At 46.0% G+C, this 23,584-nt stretch overlaps 1 protein-coding gene across 5 annotated transcripts in view; it reads right to left on the bottom strand.

The window, feature by feature from the left end:
- GRIP2 (glutamate receptor interacting protein 2) overlaps positions 1–23,584 on the bottom strand; it is a 258,982-nt gene that overhangs the window by 39,169 nt on the left and 196,229 nt on the right. For 4 of the 5 annotated variants that reach the window (XM_050312920.1, XM_050312919.1, XM_050312924.1 and 1 more), the window contains exons 2-12: positions 20,520–20,600; positions 17,261–17,396; positions 16,312–16,457; positions 13,400–13,486; positions 13,037–13,112; positions 12,284–12,429; positions 6,873–7,020; positions 5,601–5,770; positions 1,639–1,764; positions 847–999; positions 441–627 (exon numbers count right to left, since the gene is read on the bottom strand). In XM_050312920.1, the coding sequence (XP_050168877.1) occupies positions 441–627; positions 847–999; positions 1,639–1,764; positions 5,601–5,770; positions 6,873–7,020; positions 12,284–12,429; positions 13,037–13,112; positions 13,400–13,486; positions 16,312–16,457; positions 17,261–17,396; positions 20,520–20,600 (1,456 nt within the window). The remainder of the gene's footprint in view (positions 1–440; positions 628–846; positions 1,000–1,638; positions 1,765–5,600; positions 5,771–6,872; positions 7,021–12,283; positions 12,430–13,036; positions 13,113–13,399; positions 13,487–16,311; positions 16,458–17,260; positions 17,397–20,519; positions 20,601–23,584) is intronic. The other variant, XM_050312922.1, reaches the window with a different exon arrangement.

Raw genomic sequence — 23,584 nt, 5'->3', positions numbered from 1 at the left:
AGGTCAATTTATATAGCTGGGCTCTGCTACAATGAAACTAGTCAGAGACAGAGAACGTTTTGCAGGGGACACTTATTTAGACCTTTCCTCTTCCTGCACCTATCTAAAAGATTTACCTTTCAAAGAGAAATTTAAAAAAAAAAAAAAAAAAAAAAAAGAAGTAATGGGAATGGCACTCTCACACAGACACACACTCCCTTCCTCCTCCTCCCAGACCAGCCGCAGCCTGGTGCCATGACGTTCACCTGGGATGCGAGGGAGGCCACGGTCAGCCGACGAGTGCAGAAATGGCAGTGACAGTAAACCATGCCCAGTGAAGAATGGGAGATATTACAAGGATGATAGTAAATATCTAAATGAGCCTCTGAGGAGAGAAAACAAACCAAACCATGAAATGTTCAGCAGCAGCACCATCAGCATCCAAGGGCAAGGTCTCTAACCTCTCTGCCGGGCTGTCAGGTTCAATAAAGCGGACGAGAGGAGGGGAAGACAGAGTTTCAGTAGCAAAGATGCCTCCCTGGAGCTGAAGTCCGAAGCCATTCAAAGGGTCTCCTCTGAGCATCACCTCTGTTGTCTCAGTGTGGACTATCTGCCCGCCAGGACCCACCGTGCTGGAGGCCAGCGACACTAAGGGGAGGAGAGAGGCAGAATGTCAGGGCAGACACAGTCAACATAACAGACTGGGTCACAAACCTTGGTCTGGCAGTGGTGAGACAGTGACCAAGGATTAGGGACGCACTGACAGTCCTGAGATGAGCAGTTCTATCCCAGCTAACAGCTGACAAGGACAGCAAGTCCAGCATGCACACCCCATCCAACCCAGCCCCAGCCCAAGGCCACTCTTACATGAGCTCTTGTGCTCCTTCTTCTTTTGCCTCCTCCTCAGCATGGTGGTGCGGGGGCTCATGGGGTGGGAGCTGCGAGGTAGCGTGTTCGAGTTCTGGCAAGGGAAGCCCTGCGCATTCATGGTGGGAGACGAGAAGTTGGCAGCCACCAGAGCTGGGGAAATACAGAGCATGTTAGGGATGTGCACAGGAAGTGCAGCAGAGGGTTCACCTAACAGTGTCCTCAAACACCTAAAGGGTTCAGACTAGCTCCTTCTTTCCAGCTTCAGGACTCAAGACCAGGTGTTTGCTTCACACACTTGGGACACAATGCAATGTCTCTCCTCTTTCCCATCTTACTGCCATAAGACAAGAAACCTGGGGCTGCACAGAGCCTGCTTCCTGCTAGAGGTGGGTTTGCAGACTTTGAGGTAGCCATAATCCTGCTGCCAACAAGTGTGTGGCACCAGGGCTGAGCTGGTTATCATATCACAATCCTACACAACACCAGAGATGCCCTCCTCTCTCACAGTGACTCATTTTTGCTATATGAAACCAGGCACTCGGGCATGGGGTTAGAGGATGGGCACATGAGTCTGCCAAACACACTGCTCTTGTTCCAGTTACCAGATCAGTGTGTGCTGGGCTGCAGATACTGCTTTTGTACTCAGCACTGGACCCACAGAAATGGACCCAGTGACCAAGGAGGAAAAAAGTGACAAGCCAGGCTACAGAGCTGGATATTAAGGAAATGGAGGGGCACAACATGAATGAACACATGCAGGATTGGTACAACACCATGTGGGGAGGTTACATTTGCAGTAATCCTGTCCAGATGTCTGGTTCCAAGTGGGTGTCTTGCAGTGTCCAGGGTGGTGGGTGTGACAGTAGTTGACACAGGGGTCCCAGCAGTGGTGGTGGTCACTCTTCTGCACCTTGACTGATGGCATCCAGGGCAGCAGAAATCATCACAGGCAGGAAGGAGAAGTGAGAGAAAGAAAAGGTAAGAAGCATAAGCCAGGAGATTGTAGAAAAGAGCCTTGTCCTGGCTCTGAACAAGTCAGGACCCAACCACAGTGTGTCAAACACCAGCAGTGAAAATGCAAGCCCACGTAACCTCATGACACTTGATGCAAAGTGGCACAAATCTACCTCTTTCCCATAAAAAATTCCGCATCCTGTGCCAACAGCCTGACTAAGCCACGCTGGCAGTGCACACACGTCATTACCATTTGCAGTCTGTTGTGTGACGTGCAGAAGCTCCATCCAGACACAAGTTTCCCACAGAGGCCATCAGCATTATCCAACAGCACCAGGGAAGCTCCTTGCCCTGCCTCCCACCCTGCTGATGGAGCTGCTCCCCCTGTGACAAGGCTCAACGCCTTCTACATGTGCCAAGGGCTGCTTTGAGCGCTTGGCTTCAGCATTTGGTTGCTTAGCGGCTGCTCTTGGCCAGGAATGCATACAGAGATGAAAGAGAAGAGTAACAGAGGGCTGCCTCCAGCTCACCAGAACAAAAGGGGTTTTATAAACCGCTGCTTAAAGGCAATAAGGAGGGCCACCAGCACAGGAAAAGATGCCAGTGCTGTGGCAAACAGTAAATGAAAACATGGCACCCACATGGCAGACCCCGTTCAAAGACACACAGCTTTGCTGCTTTAACTTCAACCCTAACCCCAGCACATGGTGGCAGAAATCTACTGCAGTGTGACATCCAGCACCTGGAAATCCCTTGCCCAGGAACTGTGACTTTGCGACTCCAAGTCACGATGCCAAAAGTCTCTTCTGAAGTGACTCCAGCACTTCCCAGGCACAGGTCCCTTGTCTGTTCTCACTGATGCCCTGGGAAGCACAGGGTCAGTTTGGTTTTCCTTGCCCAACAGCACCAGGTGTTCTCTCCCAAATCCCTGTACCACGCTGTCGGGATCTATTTTCTTCTGAGAGAAATTTCTGGCTCATGAGCAAGATTTCAAGCATCTGTTTTATTCAGCTAAGCATGAAGAGCATCCCACAGTGGAGCACCACTGCAGCCACACATCATCCCAGAATTCTTAACCTCACAACCACTTGCACTGGCTGGCAAGCAGTTTCCAGGTTCTGGGTTCTCTGAGCAGCCTTGGCACTATCAGAACCTTCTGAGGCTGCAAACCTGGGGCAGGAACTTAGTTTATTTAATGAGTCCACACAGAAATCTCCTCCAAAGGTCATCTCTTAGTGCCTTGAACAGTGGAAATCCATTTTCTTTGTGTGCATCACAGGCATTAAATCATTTAGGTCAGGTTTTCCTGACAATTACAGTGATTATATTTAGACTTTGCTAAACATTTACTGAGTTTAGCACTTAGTGTATCAAGCTTTTAAAAAATACACTTCCAGCTCTGGAGTTTCTATTTTGTGGATTCAAAAGTAAATTCAGAGCCAGGCAGCTTTTAAAAACAAAAATCAAATTAATAAATGTAGCTATATCTAGACAAAAAGCAAGGTTCTTAATAAAATTAAACACTTGGAACATGAGGGTCAGAGCTTATGGGCATATCTACAAAATAATTTAATCCACTTAGAGTAACTAAAACTCTTCCATTTGTCTATGAACTCTTAGCTTACATCTCACAAAAGAAAAAAAATGTGCCTTTGAAGTTCAGCTGCCAATGCATTGGAGAAGGGAAGAGATTTTGGACAATTCTGTGATAAAAACCTACAACAGCCTTCCCCAATCTTTTACACATCATCCCTGCCTGAGGATACTCATCCATCCCAGCACTGCTCCTGGGCACCATCTGCTCCCATTGATCTTGGGAGCAGGGCATAATCCTCCCATCAAACTCTCCAAATGCCCCCAGAGCCACAGAGAAAGCAAACTCAGTTGGACAAATTCCATGCTTCAGCATTAGGCCATATTTTTGCATGGACACTGCAGTTTCGGATCCTTCTCCATCTCCTCAAGAAACAGATATTCATTGCACAAGAAGCCACTCTTAAAAAAATATGATGACAAACCCCATGTAGGCACAGGCTGGAAGGACTCAGTAATGTGAGTGCTGAACAGGAATATATCTGCATCATCTCCTCTCTCAGCTGCTTTCCCTGGGTTTCACTTGCTTGCCAACCACAACAGTTTGCTCTTGCATGGTCTATTTTTCCTTACTGCCCCTATTTGTTTTCCCAAACTCAGAAAAAGCAGCCTGTGGAGTTGGCACACAGTGCCTGGAGCAGAAGGCAGGATCTCTCCCCGATCCAGACGCAGTTTGTCAACTTTGGTGCTGTTCCTCAGCTACTCTCCATGGCTGGTTACACCACTGAGGAACAGAGACTTCCTGAGCTGCTTCTTCTGCCCAAAGTGCTCTCCTTCCTCTCCACACCACCCCCCAATCAGCACTGGAGAAGGTTCAAGCCCAAGCACTGGTCTCCAGTCACACATCTCTGCCTCCCAACAGCCACATGGAAGAACAGAATCCCTCACACGTTAAAGAGTTTAATCAAAAAAGTGGGAACAATTGTTGTATCTCTTATTTTTCACATATGTGTGTTGCAATTATTCTCCTAAGTCTGTGTTCTGTATTTCTGCCACAGCAAACTGATCTGACCTATGGTGGTTTGGGCAAAAAGGCTCTGATCACACTGAGATGTCCTTCCACAGAGCCTCCTTCTCCTGGGCTGCTGCTGAATGCTAATACTCTGCAACAAAATTAGGACTAGGGCACTAATGGAAGGAGGAGAATAGTTCATTTTAACAGCCACTGAAAAAGGATTATAGCTTTCCATTTTTTCTTGGGCACAAAGGTCAAGTCACCCATTCCCTTTGTTAAACTGCTTTAATTCTGCACAAATTGAACAGGGCGTGTACGAGATTTATTTCTAGACACAGAGATGTTATTGGGTTTTATGTTTTACTGTATCAGTAAAACAGTATTATTAAAATGCATGTCCCTGAGAGACAGGTGATTGAAAATGGTTGAAAAAGGATTGGAACTGAACAGTGACACCCAAAACACCTGAAATTTCAAGACCATCAGTATGGACTGTAATGAAAGTGCAAGCAAGAGCTGCAACAAATACACTAGTACTGAGGCTATGGTCACAATGAAATTTATATGAGAGCCCAAGACAGCTTCTCATGTGGAAGGAGAAACTAAAGGTGGGAAACAAGAATGCTCAGATGGGCCAATTCCTAATCATGTTTACAGGCATTTTGGGCTTAATCTCACTAGGGCCAGAATTTACTTTCTTAGTATTTCTTTGGTAAAGGTGGTAGAAACCAGCAGCTACAGATGGATTCACTCTACCCCTGACTACTCAGACACAGCTGCCACTCCACCAGGCTGGTCTGCAAGATGAACACTTACATTACAGCTTTGGAAGTCCACCTACCCAGCCTAACTACTGACATGTCTTTTTCAAAGCCTTACCAGGCATCAGCAAATAAAAACTGAGCTTGGAAATACATTTGCCAGCACCAAGGTTGTTTTCCTCCCTCTCCATTAAAGTCTCTTATCTGAGGTACTAAGGAAGTGGCTTGCACAGCACTGAGCACTGCAAAACCCTGGGATTCCCATCTCCAATTTGCCCATTCAAGCACAGATGTTACCTCTTTTCCCTATTCATATCCTTGAAGAACATCATCTAATCACATGCATTTCATCAAAACATCAATTTTTTTCCCCTCCACAGATGTCTCTCTTTGGAATCTGCTGCCAGCACTCAAAAGCAGCAAGAACCCCAGTAGGGACCTAAAGTGAGTTTTGAGGGTGACCAACAGTGTTTGCACAGAGGACACACCTGTTTCTGGAGGCTTCAAAGGCAGCCTGCTTTGGTGAACAGGTAGTATCTCCAGCTTGACGTTTTCTGAAGTGGCAGCTAAAAGCTGAGTTGCCTCTAACAAGGAGCAGTGCTCCGTGCTCGTGCCATCGATGGAGAGAATGTGGTCACCAACGTGCAACGCGCCACATCTGCAAAGGAAACAGCAAGAGAGGTAATCAGACACTTCCAAAACCCAACATCCACATCTTCACAGCTGGGAGCACACAGACAAAATCCAACTGCAAATTATTGTGTGAATTCTTGGGAGATTTTTTTTCACATATAATTTTTAACTTCCAATTTGAACTTTAGGTTCAAACATTGACCAAAATACCAACTAAGATGGTTCATATTTCAATCAGTGCTGCTGATGGCTTGGGAAAAATCTTTCAGGTTTGTAGCAGTGCCCCCTCATAGCTAGTTTGGATGGCTGAGGGCTTCACCAGAAGCATAATCACAGAATCACAGGATATACTGAGCTCTAAGGGACCCACAAAGATCATCAAGTCCAACCCTTAGCCCTGCAGAGGACCATCCCCAAGAGTCACACCATGTGCCTGAGTGTATCATGCAAATATTTCTTGAGCTCTGTCAGGCTCACTGCCCCAGGGAGCCTGTTCCAGTGCCCAACCACCCTCTGGGTGAAGAATCTTTTTCCAATATCCAACCTAAACCTCCCCTGACACAACTTCAGACCATTCCTTCAGGTCCTGTCACCGTTCACCACAGGGAAGAGATCAGGGTCTGCCTCTCTACAAGGAACTTGTGGACTGCAATGAGGTCTCCACTCAGTCTCCTCTTCTCCAGGCTCGAACAGATCAAGTGACCTCAGCCACTCCTCATAAGGCTCCTAAGAGCCAGCAGTTCAGCTCAGAAACACGACTGACACAGGCAGTGCTGCGCAGGAATCTGCCTGTCTGCATCCCCAGGTAAGGGTGACTAGCTGATCGGGAAAAGGCTCCAGCCAGAAGTTTCCATAATGGGCTTTAGCTATTTCACAGCTCCAGGGCAGTCACATCTGAGGTTTCTAAAGCAGAGCTCAGCTTTCACGTGCACTGAGTTACATTCATTCCTGGTGAGGAGTGTCCACTGCTCTTGGGTCAGATATTTTTAGCCCATGTAGTGCTAAGAATGTGTGGCCATGAACATTTCAGGGCAAAACAGCAAAGAATGGCATATAACTGACAAAAGGACAAAAAAGCAGTGGAGAAAGGAAGAGCAGAGGTAGGAGCAGCCTGTTCAGATCTGTACCTGTCCACCACGCTGGCCGGCTTGATCTTGTCGATGACAATCACCTGCTTGTTCCGGTGCATGGTTGTTGTCAGAGTGATTCCCAGTGTAGACCCCGGAGTCTTTGCTATCTCAACTAGTAAAGGACCAGAAGCATTTGCTACAGTATCTGCAAAACAAGAGAGCACCTGAAGACACTTGTCATACAGCCTTTTCTATTTCTAAATGCAGGGGTTGTCCAACAGTGCTGACTTGCAATGCGCATCAGCAAACCTGTAGTTTGGGCATCTTACAGTCCGTGTCACATGGCAACTTAACAAAGAAGGACATTCAAGAAGCAAAATTGCTTTTGCACAAAATCTACATTATAATGATTACATGAAAAGATATTACAACAATTTACTCGTGGAAACAACTCCCTCCCTCTTTTCTTTGGGTTAAATAGCAAGATTGAGGAAGAGATTGCTCAAAGGCTCTGCAGCAGTCACATGAACAGCTTTAAAAGCACAAAAAAGGAAGATCAGAAGGACATAGCTGTTATAGGCTTTTCCCCAAACAAGCAAAAAAGAAAAGACACAAAGATACAGGATCCCACTTTCTGAAGTACTCAGAAGTCTTGTGGCTGATGACCAGCACACAAACCAGTCAACTCTTCTGTGCTTGAACACCAGCTTCAAAATACCAGTTCAACTGCTCGTTTGAGCTCCTCCAGTGTCAGTAGGAGCAGACACAGCACCCATGTGCTTACAACAGCCTCCCCTCAGACAATACAGGGGCAACTTGTGTTTGAAAGAAGCATTTCTGCAACAAGCTTAATAGATGCTGTGAGACAATGAAACTCCTACGAAATTGCACCTGTCAGTATAAACCTGCACCACATCTATCCATCTCTTCTGAGGAAGGGGGAGGAAAAAGAAAACCTGTGTTTCTAGCTGATTAGCCAGAAATTTCCACCACCTCTATTACACACATTTGCTTCCAGATTACCTAAATCCATCACAAAGAGGTAGGATTAACAAATTTGTTATCACCATGGGACATCCAACAACCAGCACCCCATGTGTAGTTGACCCCCACACAAAAGCACTCGTGAAGGCCCAGCCATCCACTTTGAAGGAAAGGCCAGCAGAGCCCTCTGAACACCTGATGCCTCCTCAGCCCTTAATTATTCATAGTAAGGCTTTTCCCTTCCAAAGCTATGCTCCACTAAAAATGCTGATGTTACTTGGCTCCAGAGCTTGATGCATGGCTCGTTCTTGTTCTCTGACAAATGGGAGCACTAATGCAGATCCAGGAAGCTAAGCCGCAGCAAGGTCTTTCCTGAGATTTGTTGAAGGTGCTGAGTCTCTGGAGACAGAAATTTACCTTGGAAATTCCCCTTGGGGATCATCCAAGGGATGTTCAGGCTCTGGTCTACTCACCGTGCCCTTTTTCACAGGGGAGGAAGAAGGAGGAATGAGCCACATTAAAGGTTATGCAGGCTTCAAATAAAACACTGTTTATTCTCTGATGTAAAGGACCACTGGGGAGATCTGCAGGCCCTGGTAAAAAGCACAGTCCCATTTTAATAAAAAGATGCACAAAGCACCCAGCTAAAGCCTGCGGAAGGTGCACTTAAGCCTTTGTTGGCAAAGGAGGCACCAAGAGACTGAGGATCTCTTCCAACAGCAAACACCAGCTATATGTTAGTTTTGCTGCCTATGTCCAGCACATATCCTCTGAAGAGGGACACAGATTTATATCCCTCCAGCTGAAGGGAAGAAGATAGGGAAAATAAAATCATGAAAAGAGCTTGCTGGAGTGTTACACTTTTCTTTGCAAGGAAAATACCAACTCCTCTCCCTATTACCCAGCGTCCAAGCTTCCCAGCTTTACCAAGTGTTTCCCAGGGAGGTCCCAGCATGATGGTGAGAAGAAAGAGCCTCAGGACTGAGGTCATCAGTAAGAGTGTAAGAAACCACGGTCCTGCCTTCAGCCCAGGGTCACTTCTCCCACCACACACAGCACGGTCCACCTCGCCGTCCCTTTTAATTCTCATCTCCAGTGGCATAGATGAGAATTGCTCCAAATCCATTTTATAGAGGCACTTGTTGAGGAAATACCAGCCAAGGCTCTATTAATTATTCCAGGGAAAGATTTGGCTCAAATCAAAGGTCAGGAGTCTGCAATCTAGCAATATTTGTGAGGTGTGACTAACATGGGGCTATTACACTCAAGCTAATTTAAAAAGAAACATGGAGGGGACAGAGCAGGCCATGCAATAACTTCACTGCAGGGAGTCAATGGGCATTGCTGCATTGGCACCATGAGGTGTTTCTGCACCATCACATACAGCTGCAACCTCCTGGGAGACACAAAGGGCCATGCAACACCTGCTCACACCCACAAACTTAAAGGGTACTCACCAATATTGTGGTGGATACAAGGGGAAAAAAAATCTGCTCCAGGATCTCAGACACCCCAGTGCCAAAGATACAGGAGAGCTGATCACCTCACCACTCAAAGCTGCGGGTTGGCAGGTGTTTTGGAGAAGATCTTTCAGCAGCTTATTTTGGAGGAAATATTGGGAGTGGGTTTCCTTCTTGCACCAAGTTCCATGTGACATCTACTTGGCTTTGCTCATCTCCCTGAGGAGGGACAGCTCTTGTAACAAGCCTGGAAATTGCAATTGCCTGGGGAATAAGTGACGTGTGATGGTAGGGATGATTTTTCCCTGCTGTAATGCACTTTGGGAGTGCAGAGAAATGGAAAAGGAAAAGGGAAAGGGAAAGAGAAAGGGAAAGGGCCATAAGATAGAATGCCACCATGGGAAAGCATCTGTTCATTGCCAGGTTTATCTGGCATCAGCAAAGGGCAGAGATTTTCCCAATGCCCAAGAGAAGTGCTTGCCCAGTTGGCACTCCTTTTAAAAGGAAAGGGCAGATTACTTTAATTCCTTTAGAGGTTTTGAGAAATCTCAGCCAATTTGATTAAAAGGCTGCCATGGCCCCATCCTACTCTGGCCTCTCTGGTGAAATCCCAAAAGCTGAGGGATGCTTGGTGGCGATGGCAAGCATCTGCCACGTCCCTCACACCAAGAGCAGGCTGGCCCATGCAGTTCACCCTCAGCACACAATTTTGGCTGGAAAACCACACAGTCAGCTGGGGAACACTGTGATTCAAAGCTCCCCCACAGCAACCTTGGTCTCTCACCAAAGACAGATGCAGAAAAACAACTTTCCCTCCTCGAGGGTCAGCCCACACCACCCCAGCATGTACAGCTGCAACAGAGAGCGACTGCAATGTAAACACCTCCATTTTCCCTGGGGATGAACAGGCCAAGCACCACTTTGTGGTGGTGTTCCCAGCCCCTTCACCAAGTTTTCAAAATGGGAATTAGGAGTGATTCCTTCAGGCTAAAAACATCCTCACACCACTTTCAGCACCTGCTCTTCTCTTCCCAGGCTGGTAAAGAGAATGGCTATGAACTGGGGATGCTGTACTCATCTCCCACTGCAGTTATTAGCTGTTGCCTGGTAAAATTCTTTGCAGAGACTGTTTTAAGCTACATGTTCTGCATCACCTTGCCTTAAAAGAAATCAGGACAGGTATAGCCCTTTACAGCATTGGGGAGAGTACTATCCAGGCAGAAATTATCCAAGAAAGGGGCTTTTTTTACATCTTGGGAAGTACCTAGTTCTGGTCCACTATATAGCAACAGAAGATGGAGAATCACTGCATAAAACCCTGCCATCCCTCCATGTTCACACAACACTAACAGTTTCGGGGGGAGAGTTATTTAAGAGGAAACACCAAGACACCTTGATGGCTATTTTTGCTCCAAGTCAGGTTTTACAACATTTAGCTTCTGCAACACAGACACCGGGGGACCACGCAAACAATAACCCCCCATGTACTTAATTGTTTGCTACTGATCAGACTTGAAATCTCTGTGCAAAATCCCACGTTATTTCCACCTGCCCCCTCCCTGGAGCAGCCTGTGAGGAGAGGAATGGACATCCTTTACTGACCACTGCAGAGTTACCCCAAAACAATCACAGAAAGGTAGATAAAAGAGTTTTCCATCATTTAAATGTTTCCTCTTTATCATGAACACCAGCCAGTTTCTAAAGATAAGCTGCTCCTGTAACATGGCAGAAGCCAGGTAGACTGCAAGCAACTGCCGAGGCATCAGTGTTTCCTTCCAGCTCTCTCCTGGAGAAAGTGTCTGTGTGGCACAGGGCTGCCCAGCTCCTGGCAGCCTCCTCCCCCAGGGGAGAGCCAATATGTCCATGCTTGTGGAGCTTCTGCCAAAAGGAAGGGGAAAGTTTGAGGGAAGGAGACTCAACAGGAGCAGAAAGCCCTCAGGGCTGTCACGAGGAGCTCCCTTATCCTGGTGCAACCCTCTTGCAAATTGCATGGAGCGAATTCTGGTGTTCTCAGCTGTCCTTCCTTGAGGATGACACGGTATCCAACTCTCTCAGCTTTAGACCCTTTTTATTTTCCTCCACACTGACAAATCAGAAAACAACCTGATGTCATGGACTCCTATTCCTCTCTTGGATCCCAGGCTCAGACGTGCTGGACTGGTTTACAGGATTTGCAGAAAAGACTCCAACCTAGTCCAGCTCATGGTTCCAGTGGAGGCAGAAACCTCTCTGGAGACATATGTAACATCAAAATCTAACACACAACTCGATGAGCTTCCAGAACCAACACAGCTTTAAACTCTGTGGTAACCTTAAACTCATTAATGACACTCCCTGCAGTAACAGCTCCGTGCCACAAAGCCAGTTCAAAATGCCTTTACAGTAGCTAATAATAAACCCTTTCCCAGGGCTTGAAACTGAAAATCAAATGAAAAAAACCCTCAACCACCAGCCCACAAAACCCTCAAACTTAATATCTACTGTGTAAAATGCTTTTTAGAAATGCCCATCCTCTACCCTCCAGTAAATTCTGTCTTATTTGGGGTCAATCTGTTGATCACCCCTCATTTATTTCAGAAGCAGATCTGAAGTAACATTTCTAAGAAAAATAGCTCTGGAATTAAGTAGGGTCAAAATTCAGAACCAAAGCCAGGGCAAGTCTCTGCCTGCATGCAGCTCACTCCCCTGCACACATTTAATAGCCCTATTTGCAGTGCTGGCAGAGTGCTCCAACCTCCTTTAACTCTGACTTCTCCTATGCCCTCTTTGCCTACATTACAAAATCCCCTTTTCCCCCACTCCTCTAAACCCACTCATCATTCCTATCGAGACACATCACTGGATAAGAGCATTTCAAATGCATTTAACTAATCCAGCTTTGAACTCTACCCCTTACACCCATGCTGGCAGCATACTGCTCAGCGATTTTTCCACTGGAACTGAGTACCCCAATTACTGTCTCCAGTCTCACATATTTTCCAGGCTGTCAGAAAAAAGATGCCATCACAACCATCCTGCCCTTACCCATGATGGTCACATCATACTCGATCTGGAAGAGTGCCTCCTGGCTGCACTGCCGCAGGATGTTGAGGGCGTCAGCGTGGGTCATGCTGTGCAGAGGGATCCCGTCAACACTCAGGAGCCTGTCCCCAATTTTCAAGGACCCTTCCCTGTAAGAAGCCACAGGCAAAATTCTTTTTGTTTATATGTGTTTATTTATATTTAGACATATAATCTAGATATGTTTATTTATCTATCTGTATTTCTATAAGTAAATTAGCTGTATATCTATATTATCAATATATAAATATATAAGTATATATTTTGTGTGTGTGTACACACATGTATATATATACATATATACACACATATGAAAAAGTCAATTACTTTCTTCCTGTAGGAATTCCTGTAGGAACTGAATACTCATTGGGACAATAGTCTGGGTTATTTATAGTACAAGGCCCATCATACTAAATTATGAGCATGAGAGTAGATAGACTGGCTCCTGCTTTCCAAAATAGCATCAGCGATTCATCTGCACGGGGCTAATGAAGTGGCTGCCTCTGGAAGAGGAGTTTCTGCTTATAACTACAACATCTACACGAGTCAGCCTCTGAGCACCGGGTGCTTCCTCCCCACATTCCACAGACCCCACACCACCTCTGTCCTTCCACACCACCAGCAAGGAGGCCAAGAACGACACACATCCGAGAGCAGGGGGAGAGCGGCAGGTCTGTCTTGTGAAAGCGCGTGCCGGAGGTGTGACACGGGCAGTACCTGTCTGCTGGGCCACCCGGCCTCACGTAGGTGAGCACCAGCGGTCTGGACTTGTGCCAGTCTTCGTGAGCTCCCCCTGGAATCAAACCGGGAAAGCCGTAAGTCACGGGAGGTTTGGAAGTCTGAATGAGAGTGCTGAGAAAGAAGGGGCATTTATCACACAACAGCTGACACAGCCTGAAAGCAAAACGACTGCCCTAGATCAGGCAGCTGGCAGTCCTTGAAGGCTGCAAGGAGTACTCTCCAGGATACACTTTTATTACTCAGCTGAAGTTTATAACATTCACTTTCTTATTTTCCCACTTCCAAAATCACCTCTGCCAGTGCTTGTCTCCTCTGCTTTTCTTTGGAGAAGCTACTAACCTCTCAGCACGAAGCCAAAGCTGTTGCCTTCCTTGTAGAGGGAAACTTCTATGGTCTTGGGAATAATGCCAGCACTGCTTTCTGGCACTAAAGGGAAAAAACAAAACAAAACAAACCAGTTACCCCCAGACAAACCTTTACCAACCATCCTGCAAAATATATCAAAACTCATCCAAACATCATTGAAATGGAAGTCCAGCCCAAAGCCCATATTGTATCTTGCCTATTTGGAGGAAAAAAGAGCCCAACCCAGACACATGAACCTTCATCAGAGCCAACCATCATGTTTAGGGTGATTTCACCAGTTCAGTGTTGTGCATCTCCCCTCAAATTTGTCTTGGTTAATACTCTGACATTCAAGTAAAACCACCTCGTTTATCAACTGGCTTTAATGTGTTCAGCTTTTCTCAAAAGCTTCTGCCACAGATAGAAACTTATTAAAAAAAACCCCAGCAGCAGCATAAGGAATCAAGTCACTGGCTGACCTTAAAGAAAATGAAAATCCCAAATCCTCAGTGCAAAAGGTTGGAGTTTTTTCCCTTACCTCTCATATTTTGGATTTAAAAAAAGATTAAGTGAATCCTTTAAACTGATCCCAGGGGCAATTCAATAATTTTATGTTAAATACACAGTACTATTTGTACAAAATACAAAATGTACAAAAGTAAAGAGAAAAGGAAAGAAACTGTTTCTAACCCTTGCCATCCTCTGCTATTTGATGATTTATTGCACTACTGCAGGGAATATGGGACAATTTCCTGGTCCTCTCCATCCAGAACTGAACATGGCATTTCAGACTGGTCCATTCTGAAAATTCCTAATCTTCAAACCAAGTACTATGAATGACCACACAGATAATCAGGGGGAAAAAAAAAGACTAAGAACTTGAGTTCAACCTGGCAAATTGGAGCTGAATGCTGCCCTAGGCACACCCACACTGGCATTTCCCTTGGCTCAGAAGGGGGTTTTTGAAGTGAATCTCCCTTCTGTCCTCACTGCCAAGGACCCTGAGGACTTGCAACCTGCAACCTGCACCCAAACTAGAGTTAAACTAGCCCTTAAGCTAACCTCAAAGACATGCAGTGGAGGCATGGTACTACCCTACAGGCATCCAGCCCTGGGGATTAGGCTACAGCAAGGCCAAATAAACCTCCAAAACACTGTCCCCACTTTGCTCCTGTTGTGGTGCAGGCAGCTAACAGGGACACAGCCCAGAAATACTCCAGAAGAGAAAAGCTCAGGGCATGGGAAGGTTTACAGATAAGGGATGAAACTCAAATACCGAGCAAAGGGTATAAAGCATCCACAAATGAGTTCAGAAACCATCCAATTTCTGTCCTAAGCATCCAAACATGAAGTGCTGCAACAGCCTTCATAAGATCAGCAGGAGTAGAGAGACCTTAGCTGGTGTTAATGCGGGTCTCAGTTTATTTATGAAAGAGAATGATACAACATAGTGGCCTGAAAACTGGACTTGGACTTGCAAGATCTCTTCCAAAGAAGGAAATTACAAAGTGGGGAGAAAAATTCCAACCCACAAGCATGAGCTACTGAACTGTACTGTATTTCTGCTCTTTGCCCAGGGAAAGAGAGGGAGAGAGAGGCGAGTACACACAGCAGTAACAAACCCTCACAGCAGATAAAAGCCCAACAATGAATTGGAACCAGGCAATAATTGACAATTCCCTGTATTTTGCAGTGCTTCTTTGTTTGGATCATTCATAAACAGCCCCAATAATGTCACTGGAGAGAAGTCGGTATCTCAGTGTGCTCTTCCTGCTCATTCAGAGCCGGGGACGTTTCGCGTCACTGCTATTGATGGAGCTACGCGCACTGGCACCGCTCCTCGGCTGGGCAGTACAGCTTATCAGATCCCTGACAGCCAGGCTCACAGACACAGAGAAAGGTTAAGAGTGGTCATCCCTAGGGAGCACGAGAACACGGAAAACTCGAGCCACAGTTGGCTCTATCAGAGTTGTATGCAGAAGCTCACTAACATTTACAGCAGCACAGAGGGGAATGATGGATAGAGACTCATCCAATCCAGATTAGATTTTGCTCTTTTTTGGGCTTTACGTATTCATTTATATGTTGAATACTTTTCATATAAAGGCAACAGCTAGAGTAAAGCTATGAAGTGTAAGATAGGTTCCTATCTGGGGCAAAATGTTTAGATTTCATTAGTTTTGTTTTTCCTGTCATCTTATTTTTAGTTGTTCTATTTCTTCTGCCCAATCATCCTCTGATTGATCTGGGTAACTGAATGACTAATAACTGGGGAGATTGTTTTCACAGGGGAAAGACTGTGATGAGAAACTGTATCGAGGAATTTGTTTTAATCAGAAACCTCAATCATCAAAACAAATGAGGGCAAGAGCACCCTCTCCCACATCAGGACACGAGCCCACTGGGCTTGCCAGCTCCTGCCAGGGCCCCTTAGCTGAAGAGCAGATTGCTTCAGCTTCCCTTCTGAAAACACATAACACTTCAAAGCATCCTGAGGACTAACAGCACTTGCCACAGTTCTGAAAAGAGCATCTGGCAATACGTGTTTAAGACTGAATAAAACCTCCCGTAGCCACGCTCCAAAAGGGAAAAAGAAAAACAAGCTGAAGCAGCATCAGGAGGCAGATTGGCCTGTGCTACCAAGTCACTCCGAGGCAAGACAGACCTAATCAGCCATCCCCTGCCGGTGTGCATGAACAGGCACCCACTGTGCTGGAAAAAGCGCTCTGCTCCGACTGCACACAGCTCTGCAGCAGCCGCTGCCACGCTGTGAGCACATGAAGGCACATCAGAATGCCCCTGGACACTGCCTCGGCCACGGCAGGCAATGCACAAGCAAGTCCAGCTGCACCCCAGGACAAAAGGCAGCCAGGGAGAGAGAGCAGCATTACCAGGGAGGCACCCACCGGCTGGCGGAAGCTCGTACTCCACTTCCAGCACTACCCTTTCGCCCACGTTCTTCAGCAGGCTTATGATCTCATCATGCCGCAGCTTGGTCAGGTTAATGCCATTCACTGACTTGATGTAATCCCCGACGTTCAGCTGGTCGCTTCTGCAAAGAAATAAAAAGCAAAAAAAAGCAGTGGTAGCACAAAGTCTCTGCTACATCCAGCCTGGGTATGTCTGGCTGGTAACTGAAGGAGTTTTTGAACAAGCCACCAATGCTGGGCTGATCTCAGCTGTCTGCTGTCTGATTGCATGTGTCTGCTATCACAGGGAAGCGCTAAAATTGAAGCCATCTATCTTTCCTGGTGGCAAGCGTTCAGATCTGTACATGTAGCAACAACCACAGTGTACACATTCACAACCTCTCTTTTGTTGCTCAGTTCCCATTCATGTAGAGCAATCAGTCAAAGAAAAGCACACCAAGAGCTGTCTGAAGAAATAAATCCAGCAGGGAAAAGAAAACTTCTTTCCTTTTGCCTGTTTTCTGCAAAACTGCTCGAATACTCCTTCCCTTTCTCTGCTTCTTGGAGCCTTTCTTTGCCCATTCCTTTTCTAAGCCAATAACATTACTTACAGACTCAGTATTCAGAGCAGATACAATATTAAACCACTTAGCTTGATCAAGATGTATTGTACCATGCAGCTCTCCTGACAAGGCTGCCTAATTTCACAGAATCCCTAATATCCCTACACAAAATTTCAGAGCATAATTGCACAGAGCATAGGAAATAACTCAAAATAGAAGACGCTCTACTTCCCGAAGCAACAACTTTGCATTCTGGGGCACTTGAAAAAAGGGAGTTGGGTGCCAACAGCTTTAATTATAGTCCTATTCATTCAGTAGCTGGAACATGCAACTATTCCTCTCCAGTTTTGTTGTGCTCTCTCCACCCCATTTCCATTTCTCACCTTGCAGCCAGTCCTCCTGGCCTCAGATTGGAGACTCTTGGCTTTCCATCTTTGTCTGTACCACCTGAAATGGTTAACCCAAGGGTGCTTCCTTCCTTCTTAATCAGCTCCACGATGGTGACCCCTCTGAACTCCTCTGAAAGATCAGGAATAAAGACAAGCATCTCAGTGGAAGGCCCATTCCCCCCAATCCCAAGGACACCCTTTTCCTAGAGGGGGTGGGAAAGCAGACCTGGGATGATTTGTACAACTAGCATGAAGAGAAAGCATCAGTCAATTTAAAATTAAGTTGAAAAGCAGAAGCATGCCCTGATAGATCCACGGCAGTGTTTGCATGCAGGGCTAGCAGGCAGGACCAAGAAAGATAAGGCAGAGGAATGAGGGCTTGTGAGAGAATAAAAACTTTGCGTTTCAAGGTGCTGAAGGGAGTGGAAGAATTCAGAACCAGGATGATGGGATCTCAGCAATGGTCTAGGGAGATCACCTCAGGGAATTATGCTTGATACAGAGTGGGGAGGGTGCTAACAGGGCTACATGTCAGGCAGTCACAGTTACACACTAGGAAGATGCTGTGGACCTGCAGTAGCTGCCTGGATGGACAGAACAGGGTGGATCTTAAAATACTGTGATTAAAAAAATATCTTGAGACATGAATACAGTTGGGAGATAAAGAACATAATGTGAAGAGGGGTAGGATCCTGCAATCATTAGGGGACAGAGAGGGAGACAGGACCTGCATTCATTCACAGCAGTTTGCCCACCCATCTGCACCTGGTCCAAGTTAAACTCCCTATTTCCCACCTCATCTACAGCTGGAATTGAAGATGAGTCACTTTTACAACATGACTGGTTCCACAGGCACTGCCTGCCATAATAATGTGTCCAAGTTTAGGGGGTGCACACCCCACACCTGCTGCATCACTACTGCTCTCTGTGTGCTGCAGACAATGTACATTTTTCCTTGCTCTAGTCCAAGACAACATTCTTGTCTGTCCAGCACCTACATATAAACCCAATCTGGTATCAGTTTTGATCCCAGAACAGTTCATGTCTGGGTTTTACAAAAACAGGATCCCTAAACTATTCCAATTCTGGATTTGGCATAGACAAAGGCAGTAAGTTAGCAGGAGAGCTAGCTCTGGCCCAAGAAAAGACCAGACTTGGCAAAAGGCAGCTTTGCATTACTCCACATGACAGACCTCACACTCTTTGCTCAAAGGGGGACTAGCCCTGGGGCAAACAGGGTAAGTTCCACACCTTGCCATCTTCCACACCTTAGAGCCTCCTCTAAGAAGCTTTTACACAATTTGTCTACAACATGATCCATCCATCTTTACTGTCTCCCCCAATTTTACAGGAGGAAACCAGTCACCCTCACACAGGGTGCCTTCCTCCAAGGCTGTGCAGAAGGTGATGATGGGCATTGGCAGCACATGACAAACAGCTGTCCCACAGGTGTGGACTAAAACCCATGCTGCAAATGGCCCAGGAGCTTGTTTGCACAGCAAACCTCACCAGGCTTTGAGATGCTGTTTGATGAGGGAACATTTGAAACCTCTCACATGCTGTGATTTCCAGAGCAAGGCAGGGCCCCTTAAATAGCATATTGACAAAGAAGATCCATGCTGGTGCAGGGCTTCCTCCCTCCATCCAAAACATAGCATCATTTGGCTCTGTAATGCCTTATCACTAGCACTTTGCTCCTCTGTAAAGTCACCATGACACCAGAAATTGCACCTCACTTAGAGTCCTGCCATGCACTACCTGTTTCGTAAAGCACTTCCAAGAATAATCTGTGCACTTGATTAATGTGAGCAGGGAACCTCTTTGCAATCTAGCACCAGTCTGGCAGGCGTTGAGGCACTGCTGGGCACCCATTTAACGTGGCACTGGCAGCTCACTGTAAAAATGTCAGGTCCATAATACTTCTGCTCTTTAAACTCAGTTTTGATCCCTTGCCAACCGCTGTAACTTAGTTTTTAATTCCCCAACCCAGGATCCCAGGGGCTGCCAGAAACTATGGTGGGGCTCCCCACCGTGCTGGAAGGAACACCATCCAGCACTATCCTGCAAATTTCCTCTCAACTACAGACATGACTGATCAACACAGATGGTGCTGCAAGGGGAGATTATTAGCTCTTCAATGGGGTTTAATTTTGATCCTTGATAAATGTTTGAAATGAGAACCCCCAGAGTGCAATTACCCATTGTTACAGGTTCAAGGAGAAATTACTGCTTCAAAAAAAGGGAAGTCCCTGAGATCAGTGGATCAAAGTAAGCAATAAGGGATTTTGACCAACACCTCTATAAATCTACTGCCACTGTTACAGACACACACAGAGGTAAAAGTGAGCTGGTTATGGAGGATCTGGTCCTTCAAGACGTAGCCTTTAAGGGCCATATAAGAGTAGTCTTAGATTTCTTCTCTTGCTTGGATTTTGCTACTCAAAGCATCCCAGGGCACGAAGAGAGCACACCTGAATTTTTCCCTCCCCATTGAGATGCCTTGAGCTGGGGTTGTTGGACATACTGGCTCTTGTGAGCCTCTCCCCATCAGGGCTGTGGCACAGCAGTAATATGTTGCAGAAGCCCTCTAGAACAACTACTGAATGATGAAGCAATAGCAAAAGGGCCTCACACTAAACCAAACCTGTGACTGGATCATTAACAGTCAGAAGTCAAAATCAAGATCTTGGCTTTCCTAAGGAAGGAGATGAGTTGTCCAGAGCAGCCCATCCAGATCTGCTGGCAGACAAAGTTCAACACCGCCAGAGGCAACATACTATCACTTCTTCACTTCCTCTTCAGCCCCCAGAGGCATTTCTGTATGGGAAAGTTTAACTCACACAAAAATTTGCTGTGACAGACTAAATATCAAAACACACTTAGTCCCATGTGGGAAATACAAAGCTTGCCAGATACTGCCAGTCACCCGACAAGCTCAGCTATGGCAGCGCTTCTTCCCTCTCTCCTTTACTGCTGTCTTCTTCTCTGTAGGTGCCACTCCAGTGCAGGAATCAGTCCTTTCTTGTCTCCCTGTAACAACTATCAAGGGCTTCACACAAGATAGGGATTGCACCAGTAACATACGACTCACTGAGACCAGTTACTACCATCCATTTTTGCCCTCCAGGAAAAAGCCTTGCTGATAGATGCGCCAAAATTAGTGTTTGGAGGGGTTTACCCATTTCAGGGGTATCCAGGTAAAGTGTAATGGATGCCACAATGTTTTGGGGCAGTAGCTGATCCCCTCCTTTACCTGGGATGCTTTGCCTCCTGGAGACCAGGGCTGCGTCCATCCCACCAGAGTCCTTGCTCCCCTTCGAGTAAGGGCCATCGTCTGTGAGCAGAGCAAACACAGAAGCTGAAATTAGTACCAAAAGCCACAAACAACTGAACCAGAGCACTTTAAAAAGTTGTCCTGGTGACACTGGAAGTGGGATCACATCACTATCACAGACTTCAGGCAGGAAAAAACAATACCCAGCCCTGGCTTTGCACTGCGCCATGTGGGCTATCCCAAGTTTTAGAGAAGGACGGAAGGAAACAAGAAGGCAATAATATTCTCTGATTTATTCTTCTTGGAACTAATCCATTAGAAGAGAACAAAATTCCCTTACTCCTGCAATAATGTGGAAGAGCTGAGGAGAGAGGAAGCTGTGGCATTAGTCTCAAGTTTTAAGCCTGTCATTATGCTTGTGAAGAAACTTAAAGTCTTTGGAAATGGAGTTATACATCAGGAGACTAACAGGGCACTAAATCACTATACTTGAATGAAATTGCCTATTCTTACAGATCCCATTATTTCAAAGTCACATTTTCCTGCTGCTGTTCCAGCCTCTGTACAATATAGAGAGCACCTTCTCTTAAGTGATTTTAAAAAAAGCCAAAGAAAGAATAGTATTATGCACTGTAAATGCACCACCCAGCATAAGCTGAAATTTAGAGTATCTAAATATCTTTATATTCTTCTATTGGAACACTCCTACAGACCTATCACAGAGCTTATTTGCAGAGATCTACAGATGTCATTGCCATCCACCTAAAAATGTCTATTTTTATGGCATTTCCTAAAAAGCCAGTGCTTTTTCAATCAATAATTTCCAGTAACCATCTGGTATCAAATAACTCCCATTCTCAGTGACCACAGCCCTGGATTGCCATTCCCAATTTTTCAACAGCTGTGAAGGCTTAGAAGTTGTACGTGACAGTATAAATAGGGGTTACTGAAAATCTTATCCATTTATTCCTGCCCACAGGCCTTAAGTTATATTTAAGTTACAGAGCAGTTTTTGTCTGGCTCTATACAAAGTGTTCTGCCCCATTCCAGGGGTGTGTACAGAGAGCAGCCAAACCAAACGTTCAGTTGCTGGCAGCCCACTTTCCCCACAAACAGAAAAATTATGTTGTAAACTGAATCACATGCTCAAGCCCAAGGGCTTTTTAATGCTTTTTAAAAGTAAACACTTTTAAAAAGTAAAATTAAATAAGCTTCCACCTAAAGTAATTAAAAAAAATAACAGAAAAAAATTAATCCTGTGTTAATTCTTGTTGCCCCAGCTGAAGTAACTTCTCAAGTTGATAAAACTTTGGCTGGGTCAACTCTGCACTTTCAAGCATAAAAAGCTGAAAAATAAACACTACTACTTAGTTTTTCAGCCCAAATTTTGCAGCCCATAGAAGGACAGTGAAGATATCCAGACCCTGGGATCTTCTCATATGTCACTTTGAATGTTTTTTTCACCATGACAAAACTAAAGCTTTCTAATGAAGTAAGAAGTAGCACTTTGGTCTGGAGCATCACCAAACTGTGCCAAACCACTGCTGCCAAAACACTTTAACTTTGGTACCCAAACATTCAGGCCTCTGTGAAACAGGGAAACAAAGCTGTGCTTTTCAAAAAAGTAAGAGGAAGAACAGGTAGGGTAAAACAGCACCGTCCTGACCGTGGGGATCTTGCAGCATCACTCAAAGCTGACAGTGAAGCAGCAGCTGAGTTACAGCAAGCACCAAGGTGGGCCACTGATTTCAGACAGGTGCTGGTACAGCCTGGAATCACTCTGAGAGCAGAAGGCTTGAACATGAAATTTACATTTTTAATAGCTATGGCTCCTTGGGTGATGGGGAGGCCACGGTCAGGGGTAATTCTGGGCTTAATGACTCTGGAAAGAAGTTTAATTTAGATGGGATAGTTTAGCTAAAGTATCCAGTTCAAAAAAAAAAAAACAAACCCTATGCCAGCTCTTCCTCAGTAGCTGTTTGATAGTGTTACAAATTCAGAGATTTCAATTTCTGCCACTGTTGGCCACGTTCATCTTATTTTCTCTCCCCAGAAGATTTTTGCTAATATCTTGCCTTACCTTTTCTCTGACACCCCATCCCTTGCAGAACGGCAGTGTCAGACTAACAGGACTGGCTTGGGAGTATAAAGTAAGGTGGCATTTCCCAGGGGAGGAGCAGGACAATGTTGATCTAACTGCTCCCTGTCCATGTCACTCAGCCCGACAGCTACAACCTCCCTTTATTTCTTTCCCAAACGCAACAGCATACTGGAAGAGGAACCCCAAACTCAGGATGCCCAGCATGAAGCTGCTTTTTTAACACTGGAGGTAATTCTGCAAATGGCAACTGCAATGTACCCTGAGACATCCTGGGCTGGAGCCTCTCAATGGCTCTGGGTCATCAGTGTGCCTTCAGTCCCACGGGACACTGCAGTTGGTGCGGAGACCCCCGTGTGCAGCTGCCTTCCCCGTGAGAGCACTGCTGACAGCTCTGACCCCAGGTAACACACTCAGGGCAGCAACGTCCTGCTGCGGATGGGATCCCTTCATTCCTGGGAAACCACGCAAGATGGTTCAGAGCCAGCTCCATAATCTGCTGGCAAACTAAAACAGTGAACCATCTGTTTCACATAAACACACCGCCCTGGACCAGACAGCCACCAGCACCCTTCTGTGCTTCATTTCCCCATCACAACCCCAATCAATGTCGATATGAAACCCCGGTTCGCTACTGGTTTCCCTCTCTACCCCAACAGCTGCTGGCAAACATGCCTTGGCTTCCCTTTTCAGCAAGCAACCAGGTTGCCTGGGCATTAACAACAACTTCCACCACCAGCCAAGTGGCCAAGAGCAGTGACCCGAGCTACAGCCGCTGCCGGCAATTAGCAGCTCCCCGCCCTGCCCCGTCCCACGCTGCTCCGCCGACAGCCCTGTCAGCCGGCAAGTGATTAGCACCACAGCTCCCCTTCCTCTGTGGCTTCTCCCTTCCAAACTCAGTTGATTATGTGAAAAATGTTTGGGTTTTTTCACTCATTATCTGGCT

The sequence above is a fragment of the Myiozetetes cayanensis genome, unplaced genomic scaffold (assembly GCF_022539395.1).
Source record: "Myiozetetes cayanensis isolate MyiCay16 unplaced genomic scaffold, myiCay2020 scf18, whole genome shotgun sequence".
In the NCBI taxonomy this organism is placed as follows: Eukaryota; Metazoa; Chordata; class Aves; order Passeriformes; family Tyrannidae; genus Myiozetetes; species Myiozetetes cayanensis.
Note: the sequence above shows the minus strand (reverse complement) of the source record. Positions and strands in the feature narration are given on the sequence as shown.